The sequence below is a fragment of the Anolis sagrei genome, chromosome 3 (assembly GCF_037176765.1).
Source record: "Anolis sagrei isolate rAnoSag1 chromosome 3, rAnoSag1.mat, whole genome shotgun sequence".
Classification (NCBI taxonomy): Eukaryota; Metazoa; Chordata; class Lepidosauria; order Squamata; family Dactyloidae; genus Anolis; species Anolis sagrei.
The window spans coordinates 3,347,235-3,370,185 of NC_090023.1; the positions used below are offsets into that span (position 1 = coordinate 3,347,235).

The 22,951-nt window shown below is 43.7% G+C and overlaps 1 protein-coding gene and 1 pseudogene across 1 annotated transcript in view; one reads left to right on the forward strand and one right to left on the reverse strand.

Moving 5' to 3' along the window:
* Nucleotides 1-6,202: 6,202 nt before the first annotated feature.
* Nucleotides 6,203-22,951, reverse strand: part of LOC132770296 (disintegrin and metalloproteinase domain-containing protein 29-like) — a 60,739-nt gene continuing 43,990 nt past the window's right edge. The window contains exons 13-18 of the mRNA XM_067466212.1: nucleotides 21,909-22,092; nucleotides 19,552-19,629; nucleotides 18,195-18,306; nucleotides 12,699-12,792; nucleotides 9,230-9,311; nucleotides 6,203-6,434 (exon numbers count right to left, since the gene is read on the reverse strand). Coding sequence (XP_067322313.1) covers nucleotides 6,399-6,434; nucleotides 9,230-9,311; nucleotides 12,699-12,792; nucleotides 18,195-18,306; nucleotides 19,552-19,629; nucleotides 21,909-22,092 — 586 coding nt within the window. The 3' untranslated portion in view covers nucleotides 6,203-6,398. The remainder of the gene's footprint in view (nucleotides 6,435-9,229; nucleotides 9,312-12,698; nucleotides 12,793-18,194; nucleotides 18,307-19,551; nucleotides 19,630-21,908; nucleotides 22,093-22,951) is intronic.
* Nucleotides 15,600-15,739, forward strand: LOC132772397 (U2 spliceosomal RNA; annotated as a pseudogene).

A 22,951-nucleotide genomic window follows, 5' to 3' on the forward strand; every position in this document is an offset into this window, starting at 1 on the left:
ACCTTAAGTGAACCTGTCTCTTTAATTAGTGCTTGACCTTGGCCTGTCTCTTTAAGAAATGGCTTAACCTTGGCCTTCCTCGGATGGCCTTATCATGACCTTAAGTGAACCTGTCTCTTTAAGAAAGGGCTTGACCTTCCTCTGATGACCTTACGTGAACCTGTCTCTTTAAGAAAGGGTTTGACCTTCCTCTGATGACCTTAACTGAACCTGAGTCTGCCTTGAGTCGCCGAAGGGCTGAGAAGGGCGGTATACAAATATAGTAAATAATAAATAAATAAACCTGTCTCTTTAAGAAATGGTTTGACTTTGGCCTTCCTCTGATGACCTTACGTGAACCTGTCTCTTTAAGAAAGGCCTTGACTTTATTTATTTATTTATTATTTACAGTATTTATATGCCGTCCTTCTGACCCCAAAGGGGACTCAGAGCAGCTTACAAGTTATATGTAAATACAATATATTATATTATTAACATAGCACAATAAGACCTTGACTTTCCTCTGATGGCCTTATCGTGACCTTAAGTGAACCTGTCTCTTTAAGAAAGGGCTTGACCTTGGCCTAGATTGACCTTGGCCTGTCTCTTTAAGAAATGGCTTGGCCTTGACCTTCTTCTGATGACCTTAAGTGAACCTGTCTCTTTAAGAAAGGGCTTGGCCTTGGCCTGGCTTGACCTTGGCCTGTCTCTTTAAGAAATGGCTTGGCCTTGACCTTCTTCTGATGACCTTAAGTGAACCTGTCTCTTTAAGAAAGGGCTTGGCCTTGGCCTGGCTTGACCTTGGCCTGTCTCTTTAAGAAATGGCTTGGCCTTGACCTTCTTCTGATGACCTTAAATGAACCTGTCACTTTAAGACAGGGCTTGACCTTATTTATTTATTTATTTATTATTTATGACATTTTATGCCACCCTTCTGACCCCGAGGGGGACTCAGAGCGGCTTACAAGTTATATGTAAATACAATATATTATTAACATAGCACAATAAGACCTTTGCCATCCTCTGATGGCCTTATCGTGACCTTAAGTGAACCTGTCGCTTTAAGAAGTAGTTTGACCTTCCTCTGATGACCTTAAATGAACCTGAGTCCACCCTGACTCGCCGAAGGGCTGAGAAGGGTGGTATACAAATATAGTAAATAATAAATAAATTTATTTATCGAGTCATCAGCAACCAGTCAATTATATTACATTTCTAACAGAACAAAGCAAACAAACAGACAAAATACAAAAATACAAAATACAGAATACAAAACTTGTGAGTTTGGTAGTTGATTAAATGTCCTTTGACCAGTCTCTTGGAGTGCCTCTGGTGTTGCCGCAAGAAGGTCCTCCGTTGTGCATCATGTGGCAGGGCTCAGGGTGCATTGCAGCAGGTGGTCAGTGGTTTGCTCCTCTCCACACTCGCATGTTGTGGATTCCACTTTGTAGCCCCGTTTCTGAAGGTTGGCTCTGTATCTCGTGGTGCCAGAGCGCAGCCTGTTCAGCGCCTTCCAGGTTGCCCAGTCTTCTGTGTACCCAGGGGGGTGCCGCTCATTGGGTATCAGCCATTGGTTGAGGTGCTGAGTTTGAGCCTGCCACTTTTGGACTCTCGCTTGCTGGGGTGTTCCAGCAAGTGTCTCTGTAGATCTTAGAAAACTATGTCTAGATTTAAGTCGTTGACGTGCTGGCTGATACCCAAACAGGGGATGAGCTGGAGATGTCTCTGCCTTGGTCCTTTCACTATTGGCTGCTACTTCCCGGCGGATGTCAGGTGGTGCAATACTGGCTAAGCAGTGTAATTTCTCCAGTGGTGTAGGGCGCAGACACCCCGTGATAATGCGGCATGTCTCATTAAGAGCCACATCCACTGTTTGAGCGTGGTGAGATGTGTTCCACACTGGGCATGCGTACTCAGCAGCAGAGTAGCATAGCGCAAGGGCAGATGTCTTCACTGTGTCTGGTTGTGATCCCCAGGTTGTGCCAGTATGATATTGTTTCTAGCACCCACCTTTTGCTTGATGTTCAGGCAGTGCTTCTTGTAGGTCAGAGCACGGTCCAGAGTGACTCCCAGGTACTTGGGTGCGCTGCAATGCTCCAGTGGGATTCCTTCCCAGGTGATCTTCAGAGCTCGGGATGCTTGTCTGTTCTTAAGGTGAAAGGCACATGTCTGTGTTTTAGATGAGTTGTGGATCAGCTGGTTTTCCCTGTAATAGGCAGTAAGAGCACCTAGAGCTTCGGAGAGCTTCTACCATCTCAAAACTCCCTGCTTGAGCAGTGATGGCACGATCATCAGCATAGATGAAGCTCTCTGTCCCTTCTGGCAGTGGCTGGTCACTTGTGTAGATGTTGGACATGGATGGAGCAAGCACACTCCCCTGAGGCAGGCCGTTCTTCTGTTTCCGCCATCTGCTTCTCTGGAACTCAACAAAGAAGCTCCTGTTTTGTAGCAGGTTTCCTATGAGGCGGGTGAGGTGGTCGTCCTTTGTGATATTATACATTTTTCTCAGGAGGAGGCAGCGGTGGTTTACAGTATCATAGGCTGGGGGACATGAGAGAAGCCTCCTCGCAGGATTGCAAGACATTTGGGCGTCTCCTGGGCAACGTCTTCGTGGACGGATGATTCTTTCGTCACAGAAGCGACCAGTGACCATCATACAGTAAATAATAAATAAACCTGTCGCTTTAAGAAATGGTTTGACTTTGGCCTTCCTCTGATGACCTTAAGTGAACCTGTCTCTTTAAGAAAAGCCTTGACTTTATTTATTTATTTATTTATTATTTACAGTATTTATGTGCCGTCCTTCTGAACCCAAAGGGGACTCAGAGCAGCTTACAAGTTATATGTAAATGCATTATATGATATTATTAACATAGCACAATAAGACCTTGGCCTTCCTCTGATGGCCTTATCGTGACCTTAAGTGAACCTGTCGCTTTAAGAAAGGGCTTGACCTTCCTCTGCTGACTTTAACTGAACCTGGGTTGTTGTACGTTTTTCAGGCTATATGGCCATGTTCTAGAGGCATTTTCTCCTGATGTTTCGCCTGCATCTATGGCAAGCATCCTCAGAGGTAGTGAGGTCTGTTGGAACTAGGAAAATGGGTTTATATATCTGAGGAATGGCTTGATAATACATAGATTATAGGCTTGGGCAATCCATGGTTCTAAATGGTTCTAAAGTATTTACAAAACTAAAGTTCTGGTGCTGAAAATTTCAGAACTCTAACAAAACTCTCAAAATTTCATAATAAATGGCAGTTCCTAATTGGTTCTGTCATTAAAATCACCAATAATGAAATAATAATTAAATTTTGAAAGTTTTGTTAGAGTTCTGAAATTTTCACCACCAGAACTTTAGTTTTGTAAGTACTTTAGAACCATTTAGAACCATGGATTGCCCAAGCCTAGTTTATATATCTGTGGAATGACCAGGGTGGGACAAAGGACTCTTGTCTGCTGGAGCTAGGTGGGAATGTTTCAACTGACCACCTTGATTAGCATATAATGGCCTGACAGTGCCTGGAACAAAACCTACAACTCAAAGACCATCAAAGCATCTAATCACCTCTCAACAAAAGATTCCCCCAGGCACTGCCAGGCCATCAAAAGCAAATCAAGGTGGTCAGTTGAAACATTCACCCCTAGCTCCAGCAGACAAGAGTCCTTTGTCCCACCCTGGTCATTCCACAGATATATAAACCCATTTTCCTAGTTCCAACAGACCTCACTACCTCTGAGGATGCTTGCCATAGATGCAGGCGAAACGTCAGGAGAGAATGCCTCTAGAACAGTGTTCCTCAACCTGGGGGTCGGGACCCCTAAGGGGGTCGTGAGGGGGTGTCAGAGGGGTCACCAAAGACCATCAGAAAATACAGTATTTTCTGTTGGTCATGGGGGTTCTGTGTGGGAAGTTTGGCCCAATTCTGTTGTTGGTGAGGTTCAGATGCTCTTTGATTGTAGCTGAACATAAATCCCAGCAACTATGACTCCAAAATGTCAAGGTCTATTTCCTCCAAACTCCACCAGTGTACACATTTGGGCATATTGAGTATTCAAGCCAAGTTTGGTCTAGATCCATCATTGCTTGAGTCCACAGTGGATGTAGGTGAACTACAACTCCAAAAGTCAAGGTCAATGGCCACCAAACCCTTCCATTGTTTTCTATTGGTCATCCGAGTTCTGTGTGCCAGGTTTGGTTCAATTCCATCATTGGTGCAGTTCAGAATGCTCTTTGATTGTAAGTTAACTATAAATCCCAGCAACTACAACTTCCAAATGACAAAATCAATTCCCCCCAACCACACCAGTATTTAGATTTAGGTGTATTGGGAATTTGTGCCAAATTTTGTCCAGTGAATGAACATATGTACACCCTGCATGTCAAATACTTACATTATGATTCATAACAGTAGCAAAATTACAGTTATGAAGTAGCAACAAAAATAATATTATGGTGGGGGGGGGGGGGTCACCACAACATGAGGAACTGTATTAAGGGGTCGCGGCATTAGGAAGGTTGAGAAACACTGCTCTAGAACATGGCCATACAGCCCGAAAAAACCTACAACAACCCAGTGATTCCAGCCATGAAAGCCTTCGACAATGTTGTTGTTCATTCGTTCAGTCGTCTCCGACTCCTCGTGACCTCATGGACCAGCCCACGCCAGAGCTCCCTGTCGGCCGTTACCACCCCCAGCTCCCTCAAGGTCAGTCCAGTCCCTTCAAGGATGCCATCCATCCATCTTGCCCTTGGTCGGCCCCTCTTCCTTTTGCCTTCCACTTTCCCCAGCATCATTCCCTTCTCTAGGCTTTCCTGTCTCCTCATGATGTGACCAAAGGACTTCCACTTGGTCTCTAGTCTCCTTCCCTCCAGTGAGCAGTCGGGCTTTCTTTCCTGGAGGATGGACTGGTTGGATCTTCTCGCAGTCCAAGGCACTCTCAGCACTTTCCTCCAACACCACAGCTCAAAAGCATCTCTCTTCCTTCGCTCAGCCTTCCCGAAGGTCCAGCTCTCACATCCGTAGGTGACTACAGGGAAGACCATGGCTTTGACTAGGCAATGGATCTTGGTTGCCAGTCTGATGTCTCTACTCTTGACTATTTTATCGAGATTGGTCCTTGCTCTCCTCCCAAGAAGTAAGCGTCTTCTGATTTCCTGGCCACAGTCTGCATCTGCACTCATCTTTGCGCCTAGAAATACAAACCCTGTCACGGCTTCCACGGTTTCTCCCTCTATTTCCCAGTTGTCAATCATTCTTGTTGCCATAATCTTGGTTTTTTTGACGTTTAGCTGCAACCCGGCTTTTGCGCTTTCTTCTTTCACCTTGATTAGAAGGCTCCTCAGCTCCTCCTCGCTTTCGGCCATCAGAGTGGTGTCATCTGCATATCTGAGGTTGTTAATGTTTCTTCCAGCAATTTTCACCCCAGCTCTGCATTCCTCCAGCCCCGCACATCCTCGCATGATGTGTTCTGCATACAAGTTAAAGAGGTTGGGTGAGAGGATGCAGCCTTGCCGTACGCCTTTCCCAATCTTGAACCACTCTGTTGTTCCGTGGTCAGTTCTGACTGTTGCTCTTTGGTCCTTGTACAGATTCCTCAGGAAAGAGGGAAGGGGGCTTGGGATGCCCATCCCACCAAGAACTTGCCACAATTTATGATGATCCACACAGTCAAAGGCTTTAGAATAGTCAATGAAGCAGAAGTAGATGTTTTTCTGAAACTCCCTGCCTTTCTCCATTATCCAGCAGATATTGGCAATTTGGTCTCTCGTTCCTCTGCCTTTTCTAAACCCAGCTTGAACATCTGGCAACTCTCGCTCCATGTATTGCTGGAGTCTTCCTTGCAGGATCTTGAGCATTACCTTACTGGCATGAGAAATAAGGGCCACTGTACGGAAGTTTGAGCAGTCTTTCGCATTTCCCTTTTTTGGTATGGGGGTATAAGTTGATTTTTTCCAGTCTGATGGCCATTCTTGTGTTTTCCATATTTGCTGGCAAATGGCATGCATCACCTTGACAGCATCATCTTTTAAGATTTTAAACAGTTCAGCTGGGATCCCGTCGTCTCCTGCTGCCTTGTTGTTAGCAATGCTTCTTAAGGCCCATTCCACCTCACTCCTCAGGATGTCTGGTTCTACACACATATATGTTTTCACTTAGAGGTAGATATTGAAAGAAAGACTTGCCGTTTTCTATCCAATATTTTTAATTATTTCACACCAATAGAAATTACAAGGAGCCAAAGAGGAGGGAAAAACAAGAGGGGGGGGGGCAACAAAGGAAATAAATAGAATTTCAAGGGCAGAGAGAGAGATGCACGGGGAAATGAGTGCGAATGCAACCAGGAAGACAAGCCTTTGTCCACCTCTTCCAAGCCTTTCACGGGGGGGAAGAATATCTCTTGCCGAAAGAAGCGGTCCTATGTGTTTTGGAACAGGGCCATATCCTCGATTTCCTAAAATATAACAAAAGGTGATGTATAAGTATGTGAGAGGAAGCCACAGGGAAGAGGGAGCAAGCTTGTTTTCTGCTTCCCTGGAGACTAGCACACAATGGACACAATTGCTTCAAACTACAAGAGAGGAGATTCCACCTGAACATGAGGAAGAACTTCCAAACTGTGAGAGCTGTTCAGCGGTGGAACTCTCTGCCACGGAGTGTGGTAGAGGCTCCTTCTTTGGAGGCTTTTAAGCAGAGGCTGGATGGCCATCTGTCGGGGGTGCTTTGAATACAATTTTCCTGCTTCTTGGAAGATTGGGGTTGGACTGGATGGCCCTTGAGGTCTCTTCCAACTCTAGGATTCTATGTTTTGAATTGCTAAATCCATCCAGCAGTGAGTTCATCTGCTTCTAGTTAGCTCTGGCTTAAAGCTGCTCCAAAACTCATACAAGTTTGAAGAGACCATTCAATTCCCTGCCATACAGTAGACACAATCAAAAGCCTCTCGGCAGATGGCCATCAGGCCCCTGCTTCAAAACCTCTAGAGAAGGAAACTCCACTAAACTTAAAGGCACAGGAACAGCTCCAATGATCATTAGCTCTGATGTAAAATGCTATAATGTGGATAGAGTCCTCGGCCCCATCTGCACTGCCATATAACCGAGTTTCAGAATGCAGTCGAACTGCATTATGTGGCAATGTAGACTCATATGATCCAGTTCAATGCAATGAAACTGCATGATATGGCAGGATAGATGGGCTCTCAGTTCAATGCTTAACTTGTTTTATGGATGGACTTTGGCTGCTCAGTGCTTATATGGATTTTATATCAATTTTTATGGACTCTGGGTGACCAGGACAGATCTTTCCCCAACTCTGCATGTTCCCTTTTCCCATATTGAAAGGGTCTTTGGGTGAAATTAGCAATAGCTAAAGCCTTTAACAACAAACATAAGAAATGTACCCTTTCTCTGTAGAAAAGGAGCAGCACGAAAGAAAATGTTTTAAAAACAAGAGGTGACATTCAAATTTCGAGCTTACATAGGAAGTTGGGTTGTAGTTAAGCGCAAAGGTTGTGGTTAAGCACAAATTCTGCAGGTGCAAGAAGGTACTTTCCATCAAAAGGTCAAGGGAGGGGGACTGGAAAGAGAGTACTTACTTGAGTATAAAGGTCAGCAAAAACAAATTTTGAGCTTACATAGGAAGTTGGGTTGTGGTTAAGCGCACAGGTTGTGGTTAAGCGCAAAGTCTGCAGGTGCAAGAAGGTACTTTCCATCAAAAGGTCAAGGGAGGGGGACTGGAAAGAGTACTTTCCATGACCAAAAAATCCCTTGTATTACTTGAGTATAAAGGTCAGCAAAAACAAATTTTGAGCTTACATAGGAAGTTGGGTTGTGGTTAAGCGCACAGGTTGTGGTTAAGCGCAAAGTCTGCAGGTGCAAGAAGGTACTTTCCATCAAAAGGTCAAGGGAGGGGGGCTGGAAAGAGAGTACTTTCCATGACCAAAAAAACCCTTGTATTACTTGAGTATAAAGGTCAGCAAAAACAAATTTTGAGCTTACATAGAAAGTTGGGTTGTGGTTAAGCGCACAGGTTGTGGTTAAGCACAAAGTCTGCAGGTGCCTCATGCTGATCAGCTTGAATAAACAGTGTCTTACATGAACCTATTGGACTCTGTGGATTTCTTCGAAAAGGGACCCCGCACCTTAAACCCGTGATCCCTTACAATATGAACCCTGTGTATGCCCCTCATTTACAATATGTATGTATGTATGTTTATATAAAAATACTAGCTGTCCCCTGCCAGGCGTTGCTGTGGCCCAGTCTGGTGATCTGGAAAATAAAAGTAATGAGAAAGTGTTGGTTTCTGATATATGTTATTTCTTTCTGCTTGTGAGTAAACAGTATTTCTTGCTGTTTCTTTGCCAGTGTTGATGTGGAGAGTGTCTGGTTTGCCTACTCTGGAACATGCAACATATCATTGTCCTTCTTTAGGGGTCCCTTTCAGATCTATTATGCAGTCGGCGCTCCATGCAGTCATGCCGGCCACATGACCTTGGAGGTGTCTATGGACAACGCTGGCTCTTCAGCTTAGAAATGGAGATGAGCACCACACCCCAGAGTCAGACATGACTGGACTTAATGTCAGGGGACTACCTTTACCTTTACCTTCAGATCTATTATACTACATATCTCTCTGTGTGTGAATCATATATATATATCTATATGGCTGGATGGCTCTTTGTCAGGAGGACTTTGATTACGTTTTCTTGCCCTGATGAAGGGAGTTGGATTGGATGACCTTAAGTATTTTCTGTTGGTCATGGGTGTTCTGTGTGGGAAGTTTGCCCCGATTCTGTCATTTGTGGAGTTCAGAATGCTCTTTGATTGTAGGTGAACTGTGAATCCCAGTGACTACAACTCCCAAATGTCAAGGTCTATTTCCCCCAAACTCCATCCGTGTTCATATTTGGGTATATGGAGTATTTGTGCCAAATTTGTTCCAGATTCATCATTGTTTGAGTCCAAAGTGCTCTCTGGGTGTAGCTGAACTACAACTCCCAAACTCAAGGTCAATGCCCACCAAACCCTTCCAGTATTTTGTGTTGGTCATGGAAGTTCTGTGTGCCAAGTTTGGTTCAATTCCATCATTGGTGGGGTTCAGAATGCTCGTTGATTGTCGGTGAACTATAAATCCCAGCAACTACAACTCCCAAATGTAAAAAAAAAATTTGAGTGATGGTCACTCCTTGTGTTGTGGAGGGACAACGTCTGAGAACGGACCTTCTTCTAGAAAAGGAAGACACTTACATTCTCTTTTGAAGCAGAATCCTCATCCAGAGAAGCATCCAAGGGCTCCAGGGAGAGTTTCCCCCTTAATCCAAGCTTCCTGCTGCAAAATGAGGAGAGCTCAAGGTTACCACATGTCTGCACTTTTTGCAAATGAGAAACTGGAGGCCCTTTCCCTGTGTCTGGGATTATACCCAAAGATTTTCCCCTTGCCCCACTAACTGTGAAAACGTCTTTCTCAACCTAGTGGTGGGGACACCTTGGTTCAATTCCAAGTTTGGTTCAATTCCATTGTTGCTAGGGTTCAAAATGCTCTTCGGATGTAAGTGAACTATAAATCCCAGCAAACTATAACTTCCAAATGCCAAGGTCTATTTTCTCCAAACTCCACCAATGTCCACATTTGTGCATATTGAATATTTGTTCCAAGTTTGATCCAGATCCATCTTTGTTTGAGTCCACAGTGCTCTCTGGATGTAGGTGAACTACAACTCCAAAACTCAAGGTCAATGCCCACCAAACCCTTGACGTATTTTCCGTTGGTCCTGGGAGTTCTGTGTGCGAAGTTTGGTTCAATTCCATTGTTGCTAGGGTTCAAAATGCTCTTCGATTGTAAGTGAACTATAAATCCCAGCAAACTATAACTTCCAAATGCTAAGGTCTCTTTTTCCAAACTCCACCAATGTCCACATTTGTGCATATTGAATATTTGTTCCAAGTTTGGTCCAGATCCACCATTGTTTGTGTCCACAGTGTTCTCTGGATGTAGGTGAACTACAACTCTAAAACTCAAGGTCAACGTCCACTGAAGCCTTCCAGAATTTTCCTGTTCATAATGGTAGTTCTGTGTGCCAAGTTTGCTTCAGTTTCATCATTGGTGTAGTTCAGAATGCTCTTTGATTGTAGGTGAACTATAAATCCCAGCAAACTACAACTTCCAAATGCCAAGGTCTATTTTTCCAAACTCCACCAGTATTCACATTTGGGCATATTGAGTGCCAGGTTTGCCAGATCCATCATTGTTTGAGTTCACAGTGCTCTCTGGACGTAGGTGAACTACAACTCCCAAACTCAAGGTCAATGCCCACCAAACCCTTCCAGTATTTTCTGTTGATCATGGGAGTCCCGTGTGCCATATTTGGTTCAATTCCATCATTAGTGGAGCTCAGAATTCTCTTTGATTGTAGATGAATTATACATCACAGCAACTACAACTCCCAAATGTCAAGTTCTATTTCCCCCTAACTCCACCGGTACTCACATTTGGGCATATTGAGTGCCAAGTTTGGTCCAGATCCATCATTGTTTGAGTCCACAGTGCTCTCTGGATGTAGGTGAACTACAACTCCAAAACTCAAGGTCAATGCCCACCAAACCCTTCCAGTACTTTCTGTTAGTCAAGGGAGTTCTGTGTGCCAGGTTTGGTTCGATTCCATCACTGGTGGAGTTCAGAATGCTCTCTGGATGTAGGTGAACTACAACTCCAAAACTCAAGGTCAATGCCCACCAAACCCTTCCAGTACTTTCTGTTAGTCAAGGGAGTTTTGTGTGACAAGTTTGCTTCAGTTCCATCATTGGTGGAGTTCAGAATGCTCTCTGGATGTAGGTGAACTACAACTCCAAAACTTAAGGTCAGTGCCAACCTAAGGCTTCCAGTATTTTCCTGTTCATAATGGTAGTTCGGTGTGCCAAGTTTGCTTCAATTCCATCATTGGTGGAGTTCAGAATGGTCTTTGATTGTAGGTGAACTATGAATCCCAGCAACTACAACTCCCAAATGACAAAATCAGTCCTTTAACCCCACCAGTATTCAAATTTGGGCATATTGGGTATTTGTGCCAAATTTGGTCCAGTGATAGAATAAACATCCTGGTATTTCCATGATGATTCATAACAATAGCAAAATTACAGTTGTGAAGTAGCAACAAAAATAATGATATGGTTGGGGACTCAGCACAACATCAGGAACTGGATTAAGAGGTCCCGGCATTAGGAAGGTTGGGAACCACTGTGCTAAGGGATGGTAAACTGAAATGGAAGAAAGCAGAGAATGTCACCTATTTACACACGAAACCCTTAGCAACAAGGTGCAACGCTTGCGGTGAACTCTGCAGAAGATGCTTGAGAGCTGTACTCCGCAAAAAAGGGGAAAGCAGCTTGTTACCTGGGAATTGAAAGGGTCTTTGAAATTTGCAAATGCTAAGCAAGGGTCTTTGAATGAAATTAACAGCAAAAGAGAAATATACCCCTTCTCTGTAGAAAAAGAGCAACACGGAAGAAAATGTTTTTAAGAAACAAGATGTGACATGTAGAGGTCGGAAGTTGTATTGTGGTTAAGTTCAAAGGTTGTGGTTAAGCGCAGAGTCTGCAGGTACAAGAAGGTACTTTCCATCAAAAGGTCAAGGGAAGGGGCTGGAAAGAGAGTACTTTCCATGACAAAAAAATAATGTTCTTGTTTACTTGAGGTTATATATCGGTAGTCTAACTGCGGCTAGAATATGCTATGCCAAGCTATGGGAATCAGAGAAAATACCTGATATAGAAGAATGGATACAAAAAATACTTGATATAAGAAACATGGACAGACTCGCATTCTTAGTATCTAGATATAAAGAAACACCGATAAAAGAAACAAATTGGGAAAAAATAACAGAATATTTAAAGAAGAAGAATTATAAGACAATAATTTAAAATAATGGACCGGACCTCAATGGAGTGAAGGAGAGAAAGAGTAAAAACAAAGAAGAAGAATGGAAAAAAGAAAAGGAAGACACCTCATAAGACGATACCCAGGAAGTCATAGAGAACTTTTTTTATTATTTTTTTTCCTTTTTTCCCCTTTGATTTTTTCTGGGATCACCATTTTTTTTTCTCCATCACTCCCTTTTATGTGCCACTATCTTTTCCTACTGTCCTGTCTCCTTGCAATTATTCCCCCACTTTCCCTGTAACCTTTGGAAAACACTTAATAAAAACTAGAAAGAAAAAAAAGAAACAAGATGTGACATGTAGAGGTCAGAAGTTGTGTTGTGGTTAAGTTCAAAGGTTGTGGTTAAGCGCAGAGTCTGCAGGTACAAGAAGGTACTTTCCATCAAAAGGTCAAGGGAGGGGGCTGGAAAGAGAGTACTTTCCAGAGAGTACTTGTTTACTTGAGGTTATATATCGGTGGTCAAAAGCCAAGGGGAGGCGGCAGTCACTTGAAGGGTAGCATCTGCGTATGCTGCCAGGCTGTCCGCCTTCTTCATGAAGAAACTAAAATAAACCTTGTTTTTTGATCTTTTTTTGGGACTGTCTCCTTCCTTACGTGTTCCCTTGATGTGGACCTAAGAAGACCCAATTTAGGGTCCCTAACAGGAATCACTTAAACATTCTTCAGGAGGAAAAGGTGGAAATAGTTTAAGCAGCCCTTCTTGAAGGAACTAATTTCAGGAAGACGATACTGAGATAAGGAGCTTCGTTATGCAAGAATGCAAGAATTATGATGACTTACCAAGCATAGATGTATCTCTTGGCCATGACGCTAACCGTTAGCAAAAGCAAAACCACGCCAACCAGGGAACCCAGCATCAGCATTTTTTTAGATTCTGGGGGGAACAAAAGAAGAAAGAGTTCACAGACTTGTGTCTACACTAGGATAGCTTGGTCTTGAGTGGTCACAACAGAATCCTAGAGTAAGAAAGGGGCAAACAAAGGTCATCCAGTCTGACCTCAGCCTATCAGGCAGGAAAACACAACCCAAGCCTTCCAAACAGATGGCCATCCAGTCTCTGTTTATACATCCCCAAAGAAGGAGGCTCCGCTGGACTCCCAGGCAAGTAATATTCTGCCTGTTGCAATCCAGAGCAGGGAACGAGGCCCTCAGATAACTATCCACCACACTTGACTGTGAAAAACAATCCTTTTTTATTGAAGAAAAATGGTTACAAAATAAAGGAAAAATGCAAGTCAAAAGCCACAGCAAAATCAGCAAACATGAATGTCCATGAACAAGATCAAAACCCAAAACCACACTGTAAAATACTGGAACCTGTTAGCAATCCACTAACCGTGCTTGATATCCTAGAAATCTTTCAAGACCATGGCCAGGGAAACTGGGAGAACTGCCAAGGTCTTCATTAATCTGAAACGATGCCTGAACTGAGAAAGTCAGCCTGGCGGAAGGCACTTCAAGCCAAAGAATTGGTTCCGTGAACCGCCCTTTTGCTTTGAAGCCATTGTTTGTATTTCTCTTAATCGGGAAGACCTTCGCAAGCTGAGTGATTTACTTCTGTCTTGCCAGATCTGGCCCCTTCTGTTCTCATTAGAGTTACCAGGTGCAAAAGGGAGTGAAAGTTCATGGCTTCCCTCTGAAACATTCTCATGAACACTGGTACTTTCATTTTCCAAATCTACAGAAGTTTCTTCCTCACTAATTTTAGGACCATTGGCATCAAGAGGTACATTTCCATTAGCATCAGTAAATATATTTTCATTAGCATCTGGAGGAACAAACAGAGAATCAGGTTCAAGTTCAAACTCAGGCTGAACCCCAACACTGCCAAAGTTAGAAGGGAACCCCAAAGGCCATCCATTCTGGCCCTTTCTCTCAGGAAGGGTGTGACGGCTCAAGTGGCGCCACCTGTGTGTAGTAGAAGTATAAAGTGCAAAGGCTTAAACCTTATAACATACCCAAACTTGCCTAGTTTGTAAATGTATAGTTGGATTGATTGGTTATTTATAGCTGTCAATCAATGTTGTTTGCACCAGTTATATTGCTTCCTCAGCTCAACTGCTTGGCTCCACCTCTTCCTGGAGGAGGGCAGGGCAGAGCTTTTCCTTTTCCATTCTACCATCAAACTTTCTATCAGATAGACGTGAGAAAGAGACTTGGCTCTAAAGCCCTTAATTAAGTTACCTCTCATCACCAATTCTAAGGTTTTTACCCTTGGGACTCATACTTCATGTCCAGATCGCCCTGGACAATGTTGAGGAGACCCAAGCGCCTTCAAACCGGTCCTTTGGCATCAAAAGGAAGACTTTGTGCCTTCAACATAGGCCATTGGACTGGAGGTTATGTTTGTTCCAACTTTCACAGCCATTGAGAAAAGAGGGAACAGGAAAAGCTTCTCAGCTGCGAAATCTCCTTGGACCCAAGACAACTAGAGACTGTAATGTATATTTCCTTGACCTCCTTTGAAACTTCCAGCTTATTGCCTTAAAGGGATAACTCTTTGTGAACAATAAAACCTATTTTGAGTTATCTACAGTGTTTTGGTCCTTGGGAGTTCCCGTTCTCTAAAGGAATAGAATCATAGAATTCTAGAGTTGGAAGAGACCTCATGTGCCATCCAGTCCAACCCCATTCTGCCAAGTAGCAGGAAAATTGCATTCAAAGCACTCCTGACAGATGTCCATCCAGCCTCTGCTTCCAAAGTAGGAGCCTCCACCACACTTCGGGGCAGAGAGTTCCACTACTGAACAATTCTTACAGTCAGGAAGTTCTTCCTCAAGTTCAGGTGGAAACCCATTTCCTATGTAAGCTTTAGCCTATAAAGCCCTATATGGTTCTGGCCCAATTTACCTGTCTGAACGCATCATTCCTTATGAGCCTGCTAGGAATTTAGGATTATCCGGGGAGGCCCTGCTCTCAATCCCGCCTGCGTTACAAACATGTTTGGCGGGGACAAGAGACAGGACCTTCTCAGTGGTGGCCCCTCGGCTATGGAATGCCCTCCCCAGGGATATAAGATCGGCTCCCTCCCTTTTAACAGTTCTGAAAAGAGTCAAGACTTGGTTGTTTGAGCAAGCGTTTGAAAATGCAAGGTATATGACATAGGATGGGTGACTAAAATTATCAAGGGTCTGGAGAACAAGCCCTATGAGGAGCGGCTTAAGGAACTGGGCATGTTTAGCCTGAAGAAGAGAAGCATGAGAGGAGATATGATGAGGGCCATGGATAAATATGTGAGAGGAAGCCACAGGGAGGAGGAGGGAGCAAACTTCCTTTCTGCTTCCCTGGAGACTAGGACGCAATGGAACAATAGCTTCAAACTACAAGAGAGGACATTACATCTGAACATGAGGAAGAACTTCCTGACTGTGAGAGCCGTTCAGCAGTGGAACTCTCTGCCCTGGAGTGTGGTGGAGGCTCCTTCTTTGGAAGCTTTTAAACAGAGGCTGGATGGCTATCTGTCAGGGGTGATTTGAATGCAATATTCCTGCTTCTTGGCAGAATGGGGTTGGACTGGATGACCCATGAGGTCTCTTCCAACTCTTTGATTCTAGGATTCTATGTTTTATAGTGTATTGGGCATCAAATCATTGGCACTGTAAACTGCCCTGAGTTGCCTGAGGGCTGAGAGGAGCAGTATACAAATACAGTAGATAGATAGATAGATAGATAGATAGATAGATAGATAGAATGTATAGTATCTGTTCTTATCAGTTTAATATCTGATACGTCCTCTATTTGAGGACTATATATTAAATTGATTTGGAGAGAGGGAGAACGTTTTTTTTTTTTTTGCATTATAAGCATGAAAACCAATCCCAAAGGAGAGAAAGAGGGAGGAAAAGAAAAAGGAGGAAGGAAAGAAAGAGGTAGAGAAGGAAGGAAGGAGAGAAGGACAGAAAAAAGGAAATGAAAGAAAGAGGGAGCAAAGGAAGGAGGGAAAGAAGCATAAAAAAGAGGGAGGGAAGAGAGAAGGAAGGATGGAAGCAAAGAGCTAAGGAAGGAAAAAAAAGGAGGAAGGAAAGAAAGAGGTAGAGAAGGAAGAAAGGAGAGAAAGAGAAAGGAAAAGAAAAGGGGGGAAGGAAAGAAAGAGGTAGAGAAAGAAGGAAGGAGAGAAGGACAGAAAAAAGGAAAGGAAAGAAAGAGGGAGCGAAGGAAGGAGGGAAAGAAGCATAAAAAAGTGGGAGGGAAGGAAATGGATGTCCAAAGAACTTCTAACTGTGCTAAGACACAAAAGAGACATGCACAAGAAGTGGAAAAAGGGAGAAATCACCAAAGAAGAATTCAAACAAATAGCCAACACCTGTAGGGAAAAGGTCCGCAAGGCTAAAGCAAAAAACGAGCTCAGACTTGCCAGGGACATTAAAAACAATAAAAAGGGCTTCTATTCTTATGTCAGTAGACAAAGGAAAAACAAGGAGGCGATAGGACCTCTTCGAGGAGAAGATGGGGCAATGCTGACAGGGGATAGGGAAAAGGCAGAACTACTTAATGCCTTCTTTGCCTCGGTCTTCTCACAAAAAGAGAGTCTTCAACCTCAGCAAGATGGAGTGGATGAGGGATTGGAGGACATCCAACCCCAAATTGGGAAAGAAGTCGTCCAGGAATACCTGGCCGCTCTTAATGAGTTCAAGTCCCCAGGGCCAGATCAACTACACCCCAGAGTATTGAAGGAACTAGCGGAAGTCATTTCGGAACCATTGGCAACCATCTTTGAGAGTTCTTGGAGAACGGGAGAAGTTCCAGCAGATTGGAGGAGGGCCAATGTGGTCCCAATCTTCAAGAAGGGAAAAAAGGACGACCCAAACAACTACCGTCCGGTCAGCCTCACGTCGATACCGGGCAAGATTCTGGAAAAGATTGTTAAGGAAGTGGTCTGCAAACACTTAGAAACAAATGCAGTCATCGCTAATAGTCAACATGGATTTATCAAAAACAAGTCATGCCAGACTAATCTGATCTCTTTCTTCGATAGAGCTACAAGCTGGGTAGATGCGGGGAATGCCGTGGATGTAGCGTACCTGGATTTCAGGAAGGCCTTCGACAAGGTCCCCCATGACCTTCTGGCAAGGAAACTAGTCCAATGTGGGCTAGGCAAAACTACGGTGAGGTGGATCTGTAATTGGTTAAGTGGACGAACACAGAGAGTGCTCACTAATGCTTCCTCTTCATCTTGGAAAGAAGTGACGAGCGGAGTGCCGCAGGGCTCCGTCCTGGGCCCGGTCCTGTTCAACATCTTTATTAATGACTTAGATGAAGGGCTAGAAGGCATGATCATCAAGTTTGCAGACGACACCAAATTGGGAGGGATAGCCAATAGTCCAGAGGACAGGAGCAGAATTCAAAACGATCTTGACAGATTAGAGAGATGGGCCAAAACTAACAAAATGAAGTTCAACAGTGACAAATGCAAGATACTCCACTTTGGCAGAAAAAATGAAATGCAAAGATACAGAATGGGGGACGCCTGGCTCGAGAGCAGTACGTGTGAAAAAGATCTTGGAGTCCTCGTGGACAACAAGTTAAACATGAGCCAACAATGTGATGTGGCGGCAAAAAAAGCCAATGGGATTTTGGCCTGCATCAATAGAAGCATAGTGTCTAGATCTAAGGAAGTAATGCTACCCCTCTATTCTGCTTTGGTTAGACCACATCTGGAATATTGTGTCCAATTCTGGGCACCACAATTCAAGAGAGATGTTGACAAGCTGGAAAGTGTCCAGAGGAGGGCGACTAAAATGATCAAGGGTCTGGAGAACAAGCCCTATGAGGAGCGGCTTAGGGAACTGGGCATGTTTAGCCTGAAGAAGAGAAGGCTGAGAGGAGATATGATAGCCATGTATAAATATGTGAGAGGAAGCCACAGGGAGGAGGGAGCAAGCTTGTTTTCTGCTTCCTTGGAGACTAGGACGCGGAACAATGGCTTCAAACTACAAGAGAGGAGATTCCATCTGAACATGAGGAAGAACTTCCTGACTGTGAGAGCCGTTCAGCAGTGGAACTCTCTGCCCCGGAGTGTGGTGGAGGCTCCTTCTTTGGAAGCTTTTAAACAGAGGCTGGATGGCCATTTGTCAGGGGTGATTTGAATGCAATATTCCTGCTTCTTGGCAGGGGGTTGGACTGGATGGCCCATGAGGTCTCTTCCAACTCTATGATTCTATGATTCTATGAAAGAGGGAAAGAAGGAAAGAGGGAAAGAGCCATGCATTTGGGAAATCCTCCAAAAGCCGACCAAAATTCGAAAAGTAAGTCCAAAAAGTAAGCCGTGATACTCACTGGCATGTTCTGGAGGGGGCCCGCTGTCAAGGCTTCCTCCGAATCCCCGACCGCTGCAGAACGGAGGAGCCCACCCATAAGCGCAATGGCAGTTCTGGTTGCTATTGCACACCTGGAGGATATCAAGAAGGTGAGCAGCAGCGCATGGAATGAATGGAGAATCAGTCCCCTGTTTGCCACACCGGCCAAGACACATTTTGGTGCCTCCGGGGTTAGCCCTGTCTCTGGGTATATTTGACCTGCTGATTCCAAAAATGGCACCAGTTTTCCCATATCTGGAAAAACCCAGAAATCCCAACTACACACACACACACACACACACACACACACACACACAGAGTAGCTGTGCCCACCACGTGTTGCTGTGGCCAACTTTCCCTACCTCTTTCTCTCCTTTCCCTCCTTCCTTCACTCCCTCTTTCCTGCCTTTCCTTATTTCTTTCCTTCTTCCTTCTCTACCTCTTTCTTTCCTTCCCCTTTTTTATTTTCCTTCTTCTTTTTCTCCTTTCTTCCTTAGCTCTTTGCTTCCATCCTTCCTTCTCTCATCCCTCTTTCCTTCCCTCCCTCTTTTTTATGCTTCTTTCCCTCCTTCCTTTGCTCCCTCTTTCCTTCCTTTCCTTTTTTCTGCCCTTCTCTCCTTCCTTCTCTACTTCTTTCTTTCCTTGCCTTTTTTATTTTCCTTCCTCTTTCTCTCCTTTCTTCCATCTCTACCTCTTTCCTTCCTTTGCTTTTCGCTTCCTTCTCTCTTTCCTTCTTTCCTTCCATCTCTCTTTTTCTGCTTCTTTCCTTCCTTCACTCCCTTTCCTTCTTTTCCTTTTTTCTGTCCTTCTCTCTTTCCTTCCTTCTCTACCTCTTTCTTTCCTTCCACTTTTTCATTTCCTTTCTCTTTCTCTCCTTTCTTCCTTCTCTACTTCTTTCCTTCCTTCCTTCGCTCTTTGCTTCCATGCCTCCTTCTCTCTTTCCTTCTTTCTTTCTTTCCCTTCCTCTTTCTCTCCTTCCTTCTTTCTTTCTTTTTCTTTCTTTCTTTCTCCCCTTCCCTCCCTCCCTTTTTTCTGTATTGTCATTTAGCTTTTCATCATTTAGCTTTTTGGGGTTTTAAAGTCCTTTCTGGGGTTTATAAGTCCTTTGGGGGGGGGGGGGTTATGAGTGATGGTCACTCATTGGTCAGTTAGGGGCGTAGTGTCCAAATTTGGAGTCAATTTGTCTGGTAGTTTTTTGAGTTATGTTAATCCCACAAACGAACATTTTATGTGTGTGTGTGTGTGTGTGTGTGTATGTATGTATATATATATGACTTCATATCCCATATTACATTATACCTATCCTGGCCTGGGAGGCTAACATCCTGGTTACTTACCCCTTGGTTGTTACACTTGGATAAATCGCAGTTGGAATTCAGAGCCATCACATTGACACAGGTCCTATTGATGCACATCTAGGAAAGGAAGTGTCAAATGTTATAGTTAAGTCATAGGAATACTCACGTCTTTTCCCCCACGGGCTGAATTGTGTCTAGACATCTCTTGCCAGAGAAATTTGGGGGTATGTGCACAGTGGAAGAGATTGCTTGATCAACAGACACAGGACTCCAAAAATCAGGACTCTGCAGTCTTACAGTTGCAAAATAACACAAAGTTTACTATGCACATCTACATACGTCCATTCTTAACGGGCTATAATCAGGAACTACAAAGCACAGCATAAACAGTTTCAGAACATCTGCTTATCAGACCTCTGGCTGTAACCGGATCCTCCTCCTTCTTCCCACAGCCAGAGAACACGTTATCTCACTTCTGTCAAGGTTACTTTTTCTCTGCCTCTCACAGTACTTCTTATACACAATTGAACACATTAGAATCCATCTTGAAATACATAGAAACACATTGAAAAACACACAAGCATACCTCAATAATCCTGACATCTCTGCTCTAGCGCAGTGTTTCTCAACCTTCCTAATGCCACGACCCCTTAATACTGTTCTTCATGGTGTGGGGACTCCCAACCATGACTTCACAACTTCAATTTTGCTACTGTTATGAATTGTAATGTAAATATCTGATGTGCAGGATGTGTTTTCGTTCACTGAGCAAAGTTTGGCATAAATACCTGATCTACCCAAATTTGAATACTGGTGGGGTTGGGTGGGATTGATTTTATCATTTGGAGTGTTGTTGTTGCTGGGTGTAATGAATTCCTTACCTTGGCAAGCTAGCTTAGGCCTAGGAGAGTGGGTCTGGCGAAGGCACAACATCCATTTTAGAGAAGGGAGACAGGGAGATGCCATCTTAGGTTAGGGGGCATGTTCTAGTCTTGGAGGGAACGTTAGAAGTTTAGGATGGGGGTGGAGCCTAAGTTACCTGAAGGAAAAAAGTGACTTTTAAATTGAGGCTTGAGTTCTGAGATTGTGAGTTTGGGAGTTGAGAGTTGCGAGTGGAGAGTTGAAGCGTGGAAAAGGTGTTAGTGAGAGTAGCTTGGGGTTTTAGAGAAGAACTTCGGGTCAGTCTTTTGTTTAGCACTCAGGATAGCTATAGAGAAATATAGATAAAATACTGTGGGGAGCAGCACCCCGTTAGTGGTCTGTTCTTTTCCTTAAGGAAGGCTAGTTCCGGTTTTTGGCTAGATTCCTAAGAGTTTCTTTTTTGTGGGAGTTGCTTTCAGAGATTCGTTTCCTGAAGTAATTCTCTGTGTGGAAACTTTAAGACTCAGAAGTTTTAAGATCTCTTCTCAAACGTAACCACAAGCTTTTTATGCCAAATTTTTACTGAAACCATCAAGCATTTGTACCTGAAATATCTAACTCTGTTCAATAAAACTTATCGTTATTTTTACTAATTTATACCAGCCTCAGTGTGAATACCTTTGTGGTAAAAGTATTATTCAAGTCAGCTTTTTACCAGCCTCTAAGAAAACTAGAGTAACACAGAGTGTGTTACTGAACAACCTCTCAATAGTACCTCAGCCTGTTCTTTAATAATATGGTGGCAGCTGAAACTTTTAAAGAATTCTTTTAAGTCTCACAGTTCCAGTGGTTCCCAGTTCCTAGCTTGTAAATGTACAGTTGGTTTTCAACAACCATAATCCCTCTATACTTTGGTGAGCTAATCTGTAGTGGTGTCATCGTTATAATTTGGTAGGCTGCTGTGTGGTCGTTATAATTTGTTGAGCAGCGGTGTGATCCTTTATAATTTGGTGGTACAGTGGGTTGGATTTGTTATAAATTGGTACAGCGGTAGGATTCGTTACAATTTGAAGGTACAGCGGTTGTGATTCTTTATACTGGGATTTATAGTTCACCTACAATTGAAGAGCATCCTGAACTCCACATCCTGGACTTGAACCAAATTTGACACAAATTTGATCAGAACTCTCATGATGAACAGAAAACCCTGGAAGGGTTTGGTGGGCATTGGCCTTGAGTTTTGGAGTTGTAGTTCACCTACATCTAGAGAGGAATGTGGAGTCAAACAATGCGGGGCGAAAAGGGCAGAATATAAATACTGTAAATAAATAAATAATAAATAACACCCTGCATAGAAAGCATGATAAATTAATGTTTGACTTTGGAATGCCTCTTGAAATTATCATTTTGCGGAGGGGGTTGTTGATTGTTGACAACACATTCATTCTACAGCAAAGATGCAGCCTTGGTGATAACTAATATTTCTGAATGCCCTTCGTATCCTTCCTGTCTCTCTACAACTTGCATTAAATTACCATGTCGTGACCACACGTTGACCCATCTTTTATCGCCCCGAGGTCATACACGTCCCCTTCTTCATGAAATTCGGTCCCCAAACACAAGATGTCATCCACGGGAGTCTGGATCACGCCTCGCCGGGGCAAATTCTTTGGGATTTTCTTGACATTGGTGCATTGGATCCTTCCGCAAAAGACATCTCTGGTACAAAAGGAAAAGGATGAATAGTCTCAGCAGGTCCTTCATCTTGGATGAGAGCAACCAGATGGCCAGCAACACTTGCCGAAACTCTCTTTTCCACACAAGCATTGCATGCACCTTTCCCTAGTTTTCAGCCTAGCAACTTTGGGAAGGCCTTAGTCCTGGTGTGGATGGGCTCCGTCCAGGAAAACGTGGCTGCTCTTGAAGGATGCTAAGCAAGGGGCTTTGAATGAAATTAACAGCAAAAGAGAAACATACCCTTTCTCTGTAGAAAAAGAGCAACACGGAAGAAAATGTTTTTAAGAAACAAGATGTGACATGTAGAGGTCGGCAGTTGTGTTGTGGTTAAGTTCAAAGGTTGTGGTTAAGCGCAGAGTCTGCAGGTACAAGAAGGTACTTTCCATCAAAAGGTCAAGGGAAGGGGCTGGAAAGAGAGTACTTTCCATGACAAAAAAAAATGTATTGTCGAAGGCTTTCATGGCCGGAATCACTCAGTTCTTGTGGGTTTTTTCGGGCTACATGGCCATGTTCTAGAGGCATTTCTCCTGACGTTTCGCCTGCATCTATGGCAAGCTTCCTCGGAGGCGAGGTCACCTCCGAGGAAGCTTGCCATAGATGCAGGCGAAACGTCAGGAGAAATGCCTCTAGAACATGGCCATATAGCCCGAAAAAACCCACAAGAACTGAGGGACAAAAAAAATGTTCTTGTTTACTTGAGGTTATATATCGGTGGTCTAACTGCGGCTAGAATATGCTATGCCAAGCTATGGAAATCAGAGAACATACCTGATATAGAAAAATGGATACAAAAAATACTTGATATAAGAAACATGGACAGACTCACAATCTTAGTATCTAG